The sequence below is a fragment of the Phodopus roborovskii genome, unplaced genomic scaffold, assembly GCF_943737965.1.
Source record: "Phodopus roborovskii unplaced genomic scaffold, PHOROB, whole genome shotgun sequence".
Taxonomy (NCBI): domain Eukaryota; kingdom Metazoa; phylum Chordata; class Mammalia; order Rodentia; family Cricetidae; genus Phodopus; species Phodopus roborovskii.
In genome coordinates, this window is record NW_026126448.1 from 6529581 (window position 1) to 6539371 (window position 9791).

General features: G+C 48.4%; 1 protein-coding gene across 1 annotated transcript; it reads left to right on the top strand.

Annotated features, from left to right (window-relative positions):
* Nucleotides 1-1685: 1685 nt before the first annotated feature.
* On the top strand, nucleotides 1686-2642 carry P3r3urf (PIK3R3 upstream open reading frame). The gene is made up of 2 exons (XM_051188517.1): nucleotides 1686-1953; nucleotides 2510-2642. The coding sequence occupies exons 1-2, from the start codon at nucleotides 1722-1724 to the stop codon at nucleotides 2551-2553; spliced, it is 276 nt and encodes a 91-aa protein (XP_051044474.1). The 5' UTR covers nucleotides 1686-1721; the 3' UTR covers nucleotides 2554-2642.
* Nucleotides 2643-9791: the final 7149 nt, after the last annotated feature.

A 9791-nucleotide genomic window follows, 5' to 3' on the forward strand; every position in this document is an offset into this window, starting at 1 on the left:
GTGGCCCCAGTGGTGCTGACATACTATTATCTAGTATTCCTAAGCACAAGAGAGTGTTGATATGCTTTAGAGGGCATGTATGTGTTAGATACCCGACCTCCTTTTTTTGGGGTAGGAGGGCAGTTGAGACAGGGTTTCTCTGTGTAGCCCTGGCTGTCTAGGAACTCGATTTGTAGACTAGACTGGCCTCACACTCAGAGACCTGCCTGCTTCTGCCTCCCAGGATTAAAGGCTTACACCACCATGTTAGATAACTTTGATTCAGACAGTTATGTTGCTGTTGCTCATGAGTTGAGTGTTAAAGACTCAACACTACATATTAAATGAGATGACTCGTTGGAGGATATTGGCACATTACTTCTAGCTCTTGGGAGGCTGGGGCAGGAGGATTGCTGTAGGTTCTGGGCCAGTCTGGGCTACAAAGCAACACCTTGTCTTAAAAACAAAGCAAAGCCAGGTGGTTGTGGTGCACGCCTTTAATCCCAGCACTTGGGATGCAGAGGCAGGTAGATCTCTGTGAGTTCGAGGCCAACCTGATCTACAGAGGGAGTTCCAGGACAGGCTCTAAAAGCTATAGAGAAACGCTGTCTTGAAAACCCAAGGGGGCTGGAGAGATGGCTCAGCGTTTAAAAGCATTGACTGCTCTTCCACAGGACCTGAGTTCGATTCCCACCACCCACGTGGCAGCTCACAGCTCCAGTTCCAATGAACACGAAATAAAATAAATAATTTTTAAAAAGAAAAAAAAAGAGGTAATGAATGATCCAGTATTATTGTTTGTTTATTTGAGACATGGTCTCACTATGTAGTCATAGGCTGACCTGGAACTCTTTATGTCAGTGGTTCTCAACCTTCCTAATGCTGTGACTCTTTAATGCAGCTAGCTCCTCTGGTTGTAGTGACCCCAACCATAAAATTATTTTTGTTGCTACTTCATAATGTAAATATCTGATATCCTACCTCCAAAGGGGTCTCTACCAACATGTTGAAAACTGCTGCTCTATGTAGACCAGCCTGGCCTCAGACTCATAGAGGTCCTCCTGCCTTTGCTTCCCAAGGGCTGTGATTCAAAGTCCCACCTTCAACATTTGTTAATCCAGAGTTTATGATGACTTTGTAAACCTCCAACTACCGGGAAGAGTGAGCATTAACTTCTGTAAATAAGGTTAATGATAGAGTCCCCTCATAGGGCTGAGTTCAACGAAATCATGTTTGTGAAGTACTAAGCTTAGTGTCTGGCACACAGTAGGTGCTCAATAAAAATTGTTAGTATTGTTAATGTGGATGAATAAAAATAACCAAGTGAGGGGGCTGGAGAGATGGCTCAGTGGTTAAGAGCACTGCCTGCTCTTCCAGAGGTCCTGAGTTCAATTCCTAGCAACCACATGGCGGCTCACACCCATCTGTAACAAGATCTGGTGTCCTCTTCTGGCCTGCAGACACACATGCAGGCATAACACTGTGTACATAATAAATAAATCTTCAAAAAAATAACCAAGTGACCTCCCCCACCTCCCCCACCAGAGTTCCTTTCCCCAAGGGACCAAGCTGTGGTTGACTGGCTGGCTCCATGAAGAGGATTGTGAGGAAGTCTGATCTATGTATGGGTGGGGGGATGGGACAAACCTGTAACAAAGAGCACCCCCCTTAGGCAGGCTCCATATGTCATAGAGAACTCAGTTGTCCTGGCCAGCAGAGCCCCTCAGAAGCTCTTTACAGTCATGGGGCCCTCTCAGCTTGTCCGTGCCCCTAGGCCTAGGGGCATGAGTTCTCCCTATCGAAGGCCAGGTATGGGTGGACACAGGCGCCGGTGTCCCAGGATGTTCAAGTATAGCCGAAGAACATACCGGCAGAAGCCCCGAAGTCCAACTGCCACCAATCTTGCCACTATGGCCACAAACATCAGTAACACCAACACTACTTCCCCCAGTGTGTGGATACTCTCACCTCAAGGTCAGTGGGGACTGTGGGCTGGGGAACCTGTGACTCAGGGTGGGGATTTGAGAAATAGAAGCATTCTCTGTTCTGCTTAGGGGCTCTGAAGGACAGTTTGTGAAATTCCATCCTAAGGGTTAAGAGCCTTAATGAAAAATGACTATGACAGAAATGGAGTGCTTGAGGGAGATGGGTCAGATGTGAGGTTTCCACACATGCCTGTTTTCTTCGTGTACATGTATGTGCACATGCATACATTTGTGTTTGCATACATGTGTAGGCCAAAGGACAACCTTGGATGTCTGTCCTGTTCCTTTTTTGGAGACAAGGTCTTTGTCAAGTAGGCCAGGCTGGCTGACCATTGAACAGGAGGGATCCATGTGTCTCTGCCTCCCCAGTGCTGGGATGATGGGCATGTGCCACAATACCCAGCCTTTTCACCTGGAGTCTGAGATTGACCTTGGGTCCTTAGAAGATTAGGGCTTCACTGAGTTATCTCCCCAGCCTCCAACCGCCATAAATGCTTTTTTTTTTTTTTTTTTTAAATATTCTTCCTTTTCTTTTCTCTCTCCAGTTCTTAGACATCTCTGTCAACCTGGGGGCTTTCTGATCCTCTAGAAATGCCCAGAAGCTTGGCTTGCACTGGACCCGCTCCTCCAGAGGGCTGCTGGTGGTGAACACCAAATACAATCATTCTGCTTAAGTTGTCTTACTCCATTCTGGAGTCTTCCAACTATGTGGGACATGAGGGTAGGGTCAGGGCTGGAGAGCTTTAGAGACAGCTCATGTAGACCACAGTTACATAGTGGAAGGACAAGACAAAGTCAACTAGACAAACCCATCTTTGTCCTCAGCATTTTGATCCACCCTGTGAGGTAAGGGGCTCTCCTGCCTTACACTCCCATGGGCACAAGGAGTCTTAGAAAGAACCAGAAGGCACAGAGAAGAGAGAGACTGGGTGAAAGACAGAACCCCACAAGTGCTCTAGTATGAGGTACACTGGTGCTAATCAGTGTGTGAGACAGGAGACTGGGAGCATTAAGCCACATGTGACTAGATCGGCCTCTGTGACTGACTGCTTCTGTGGTCAGCTGTGAGACTCAAGGAGCGCTTGAGAGGCAAACCAAAGTGGAATTGGCTCAGCTCAGACTGAAGGTCAGGAGGGGGAGGGGCAGCCTGCAGGAGGGAGGGAGTGCTGAATGGTTAGTGTAGGACATGTCACCTTCAGCCCCCAGCCACTCTCTGAGGTCAGCGTTTTCCAGGACTGCCAGCTGAGCTGGGGCACTAGGGGGTGGGGCAAGGCTGAGTTTGAGCCCAGGAACAGGGGAGGGTGTTGCGCTCTGTCTGGCCTGGGAATTTTCCATTTGGATTTCTGAGTGCGTGCCCATGTGTCATAGGGTTTAACTAGGTTTCTGCTCGCTGTGTTTCTGTGGGATTGTGTATAGTGGTAGTAACATTGTGAGAGTCTTTGTCTCTGATGAGTTGATTTGTGCATGGGCTGGTGTCAGGATTAGGGGGCGAGAATAATCCCTAAGACCTTTGGTGGCCTATCCTCTGGGGTTTAAGAAGTCTGGCTAACATCATTTTCCTCTTGTGAGAGGAAAATGAGTTAAGTACATCTACTATAAGCCTGCCAGAGCATAGGATCCTGAGGGGAGGGTTAGGACAGATAATGCAGTCACACTGGGTCCAGAGAGTGTTGGCTCCTTGGTATGGAAACAAGCTGCTGGACATTAATTGCACCTAGAAGGTAGTTGGACTGGTGTTCAAGGCCCATAAAGGGTCTGTACATACAAACACATGACATAGTCTACTAACAAATACAGACTGGTAAATAATATGTGGACTCACATATATACAACATAATTAGCAAATGCATGTATTCAGGCCCATGCTATAAACAGAGATCAGCACTAACAAGAATGCAATAGATACCCACCCACCCCCTTGCAGGAGGCATGCCCATACACAGACACAAACATACATAGACCCAGAAACAAGAACACAAATGTATAAACTTAGACACATACAATCATACTCTTGCAAACTCAGACACACGCACCTAGACACACTCACCAGACTTCCCTGCCCTTGCAGTCTGAGGCCCAAATGCCTCCTTTCCCAGTATCACTGTGTGTAGTGTGTGCATACATGTCTTTGCTTATGTCTGTGTGTATCTGGGTCTTTGAATGTGAATATGTGTTTCTCTGTATGTGTGTGAAGGGGGTGATAAGCAGAGGGAACTCGATGACATCATCTCTTCTAGCTATTTTTAGCTCCTTCTGCAATGACTTTTCCTCCATTACCCCTCCTCCTCCAGGTTCCCAATTCTCCTCCCGCTTTGGGATCTCAGAGGAAGCAACAGCCAGAGGTACCCACTCCTTCAGTTTAGGTGCACCCCCTGGACGGTTGGGTGCAACTCGCTCTCTTTCACCCCACCAGAATTCAGTGGAGGTTGAGAATACAGGGATGATTCCCAGACTAGATGAGTGGGGCTTGAACTGTGGGGCAACCGGGAGCAGGGGGCTTGTGTTAGGTGAATTGACCTGGCTGGTCGGCAACTCAAGTGCCTATGCTTCTCGGCCAACTGCTCTGACTCAGTAGTGCCTGTTGTGTTTAAGGCACTAGAGATGAGACAGGTGAAGGCAATGAGAGGTCTTCCTCAACGGGAGATAGAATACTGGGAACCTGGCAGCTTCAAGGATGACGCCTGTTTCTTTCACTTTCTCTTTTCTTCCCTCTCCCATACGTTAGATAACATAAGGAATCCAGAGGGAGTCCCCCGGCGCGCGCATACACACACCCCTTACCTTGCACCCTTCATCCTAGCAATTCTACCTAGAGATTTCCACACCAACCCACCAAGCAAACGATGGGTCCTCTGCTAGTCACATCCACTTTTAAACACCCCCCCTCCCCCGAGTTGCTCTGTGGGAAGGTCTCTGTTCTCCATCTGGAGATGGGAAGACTGAAGCCCGGAGGGGGTAGCACAGGCCCACACCTTATGGCGCTGGGGGAAGTAGCTCAGGGGAGATGGTGAGCAGGTGGAGAAGGAAGTGGTGGCTCACTGGGACAGCTGGCACAGGTGCAGAAGGCACAGCCCAGGCAGGGAATCAGGTGAGGGGGAGGAGAACGGTAGCCTGAGGGGTCCATGCCAGGAGGAGGGCTTCCCGCTTTAGCCAGCCTTGGGCAGCCACCGGAAAATCGGGTTTGGCAGCTTCAGCCCTGTGCTGGGCTGAACTGTTCTGCCGGAAGGGCTGGAGGAGGGGGTCCAGATTGCTCCTGGGAGGTGGCCTGAGGCACGACATCCTCTTCAGAAACAATGAAGTTCGGGGAACATTTTAAGATCTTTTGGAATGTAGAAAGAATAGTCCTATACCCCTGTTTTACCCTAAACCCTACTGTGATGCTTTACTAGTCCTGGTTCCTTTCTTTCTTGGTCAGAGGGTTCCCACAGGAAGGGGCTTTTTGAGGTCAGGTTCCATGTAAGTTTTTCTGGGAGTCTGACTCAGGCGAAGGCCGAATAGGAGAGGGTCTGGCTGAACCAGACGATCCCTGGGGCAGGTGGCTGGAATTGCCTTGTCACTGACGGGTCAATCACCGGAAGCCCAGCTCCAGGCCCACAATACAACGCTGGTCACCCCACCCTTACCAGTGCCCTTACCCACACCCCCACTTCCGGCCTCTGTTCCTTCCTCATCTCTGGAGAAGGCTACAGAACCCCCTAGGGAATCTCTGTTCCCTTGCCTGGCTCCTTGCCCTGGCTTAACTCTCCCTCCCCTGTTACCCATTCAACAACACCAGTCTCTCACTAAACTGTTCCCCTGGACTCTGGGACAGGCCGGAGAGGACTCTAAATGAGTTTGCTTCTCCTCAGGTTCTGCTTAGATAAAGGGCTTGAGGAAGATAGGGTGGGTGATCTGAATGCTGGGGAAATTCCTCTCTTTCCCTATCCATCTCCTTCTTCTGCCTTTAGAGGAACCCTCAGAAGAAACTCCAGCATTGAAACGCATCTTGTAGAAAATAAACACAAAAACCCAGGCCAAACGGGCACTGGTTGTTGTTACCATGTCAACCACAAAATTTGTGAAACATACGCAAAAAAAGTCATGAAATGCTGGATTCACAGAGTCCACAGTCATAGAACCTTGGCACCAAAGAGTTTTACTATAAAATTTTAGAAGCTGAGGAATCTAGAATGGTGGCATCTACTGAATCCCACACACTCCCATCCCACCCCACCCCCACACACATTAGAATGAATGTGCCTAAATTAGAACTTTGAGATGTCAGGGAAGTCTCATATTCAGGTGGATGCCGAAGTCAGATTCTCTGCTGCAGATGACAAATCAGCTCATGCATGTGCTCAGTGGGAGAGGCAGACAGCCTGGGGTGCAGGAGGTTAGACTGACATAATAACGGCCATAAACTGGACAGACGTAGACTTTGTCTGAAGACGCATTCCCGAGCACAGGGGAAGTGAGTTGCAGGTGGAGATAGAGTGGCTATAAAAACAAGGAAACAGCTTAAAGAAAGAATCGTGGTTGGGTGTGGTGGCACAACTGTAGTCCCAGGGATTTAGGAGGCTTGAGGGGAAAATCAAATTCATGAGTCTAACAGCAGCCTGAGCAACATAGCAAGACCCTCATCACTAAAGAAAAAGGAATGGGAGTATCACCAAGAAGCTTAACATAGCAGCCCAATCCTAGAATCTCCGGCTTCTCTATGATTGGGGTTAACTACAGTCGAAGACTTTTCGGAAGGTTAGCAGGGTGCAGTGGATCAGGAGGAGTCCAAGGCCAGTCTCAGCTATATAGTGAATGTGAGGATAGCCTGGGCTATATGAGGCCCTGACTCCAAAACAAAACAAGGAAGAGTAGTGGTGGCGAACACCTTTAGTCCCAGTACTCGGGAGGCAGACAGGCAGATCTCTGTGAGTTCGAGGCCAGCCTGGTCTACAAAGCTACATAGAGAAACCCTGCCTTGGAAAACCAAAACAACAACAAAAACCCCATACTCCCCCAATCCCAGCACTCAAAGGCAGAGTTTGAGGCCAACCTGGTCTATATAACAAGTTCTAAGTCTCCCAGGGCTACATAGTGAGACCCTGTCTCAAAATTAAACAAATCTACCAAAACAATAAAAAACATTTTGTTATGTTATGGGGGAGTCCTTACTACATTGCAGGTCAATAACCCCATGGAAGACTATTTTTTATTATCCCTGGGAGAGGCAAACTTTATTTAAAGGTGTTGAGCCTTGATTTACATCAATACCACATGTATTTCAGGTAGCAAGGTTCAGAGTCCCCACAGCAAGGTCCCAAGAGAGAGTTGTTGAGGGCATCTATCTGAGATGCTGCTTAGAGGAGCTGGGCATCTAAAGGAGGAAGCCAACCAGAGGCTTGGAATATATATATAGCTCAAGTAATCCAGTGTTTGACCCTCAAAACCACAAAAATAACAAAATATATTGAAGTTAAATGAGAAAGGAGACTTTTATTTGTTCGGTTGGTTTTTGAGACACAGTCTCCATATGTAGACCTTATTGGCCTATATTGGCCTGGAACTAACTCTGTAGACCAGGCTGACCTCAGACTCACAGAGATCTACCTCTGCCTCCCCAGTGCTGGGATTAAAGGATGCTGCCACCACCTGGCTCACAGCCAACTAATCTTTTTCTTTTCTTTTTTTCTATTTTCTTGGTTTTTTGAGACAGGGTTTCTCTGTGGTTTTGGAGGCTGTCCTGGAACTAGCTCTTGTAGACAAGGCTGGCCTTGAACTCACAGAGATCCACCTGCCTCTGCCTCCCAAGTGCTGGGATTAAAGGTGTGCACCACCATGGCCCAGCTTCATTAATATTATTCTTTCCTGGTTTTGTTTAGAGACCTTCTGCCTCAGATGTCTCTGAATAGGCAGCTTCGTGGGAGAATGAAGGCAAAAGGCAATAGACATAGTGCTTACATTTGACCTTCTTATGTCGATGTGTGTTTTCATAAATCTTAGAAAATGTCCACAACTGTCACTCTGGTGTTTTGTTTGGTTTGGTTCTACAGACTGAACCCAGAGCCTCTTGAACATGCTAAGTGTGCACTTTACAGGGAGGTACCCCTCCCCCCTCAAGTCCTTGTTGCTCTGTTAATAGATTAATGGGCTGGAGCTCAAGGAGAGTAAATAGCATGTCTAAGGTTACCTGCCTAGGGTGTAACAGAACTGGAATTGCAAGTCAGGTTCTATCTGACTCTGAGGACCTTGGCTTCAGATTAGCATTAATTCCATGGGGCTTCAGCAGGTAGGGAGAGCCCATGCATGGGAGTCTCAGGGGGCAGTGGCTGAAGTGTCCAGCTTGACAGGTGAAAAGTCTCATTGTGATTATGTGATAGGTACTCAGGTCCTTGGGGAGGGGGAATGAACTGTTTACTGGAGACAGCTGGAGACTGGAGTAGAAAACGCGATGGCTCTGAGTTTGTCCTCAGGTATTCATAAGACAGTGTACGTGTCAAAAAGGGACTGTAAATGAGTCTTGGAGGCTTTCTGAGTAGTCTGGCTCTCAGTAGCCTGGGGCAGTGGGACTTTCCCATTGGGATAGTTATCATGTTGTATTGATGCTAGATCTGCCACTTTGAGGTTCCTGGTAACCTTGCACAATTGATTTATTAGCTAATTCAAATGTGATGGGAGGATTTCAGATTGACTCTTGATACCTGCCTAAGGTTGGGCCATCCAAAGAGGCTGAGAGATCCAAGCAATCAGTAATTATACAGGGTTGGGGCTGGCGGCAGCCCTGGGGGTCATCTCATGCAGATCCCTGTAACAGTGAGGGAGGAGTCCAAGAACTACCGAGGGAGTAGGATTGAGGAAGGTCACACAACAGCCACGGTTATCTCTGTCACCTGCCAGGCACTCCACAGGGATGGTTTCTGGTCTTGATCCTGCTCTCTCTCTCTCTCTCTCTCTCTCTCTCTCTGTCTCTCCTGTGAGACAGATCTCACTATGTATTCATGGCTGGCCTGGAATTTGCTCCAGATCCCAGGCTGGTCTTGAATGCAAATCTTCCTACCTCACTCTCCTAAAGTGCTAGGATTACAGGTGTGTGCCACCAAGCCCAGTGCAAAGGCTTAAAGAACTGTCGAAAGTTTACCTGATGCAGCATGGGAAAGGACTTTTCTAAGAAGTAGCGTGAGTAGAGTGGAACTCTGAGACAGCAGAAAGAGAGCCAACGCTAAGGTTTGGTGTGTGCATTGTCTGTGCTTTATGAACACAGTAGTAGTCGCTGAGATGCAGGCACCCTGCCCCCCTGTGAGGGCTGAGAGGTAGTCGCCAGGGCAACCTGAGAAGACCATACTGCTAACAGATTCTTAATTGTCTATTCGGAGAGTGCTGGGCTAACACGCATAGAGACACAGACACACACACACACACACACACACACACACACACACACACACACACACTGTTCTATCTCCTCTCCTGACTCAAAAGAGGCAGAGGTGACTAGAGACCACTAGCATGCAAGTTTCAAGGCCAGTGGGCACATCTCTGCCAGCCCTGGGGAGGGATGGAGGCATCCTCAGCTCAACTTTGGAGCTTTGTGAGATTCCTGAGCCCTTCCCTTGTTTCAGTGATGCAAATCCGTTCCGGATTTATTAAAGGCATTCTTTCCGTGAAGCAGGCGAATAGGCGCCAGTGCCTGGCTGGGAGTGCTTCTCCTGGCGGCCTGTAGGGCGTCAGGGCCGAGAGAGATGGGAGTTCCCTCGCTGTTAGGAATCCTGCAGCTCCAGCCAGGAGTTTGGGGCTAGGATAGAAGGTGGGATTTCCCTGTCTGGATAATTAATGAAGGGAAGCTGGGCCAGGAGA

Coding starts and splice junctions, on each gene's coding strand:
- P3r3urf (XM_051188517.1), top strand. CDS start 1,722: ATGGGGCCCTCTCAGCTTGTCCGTGCCCCTAGGCCTAGGGGCATGAGT. Junction 1,954..2,509: donor GTGGATACTCTCACCTCAAG/GTCAGTGGGGAC, acceptor TTCTCTCTCCAG/TTCTTAGACATCTCTGTCAA.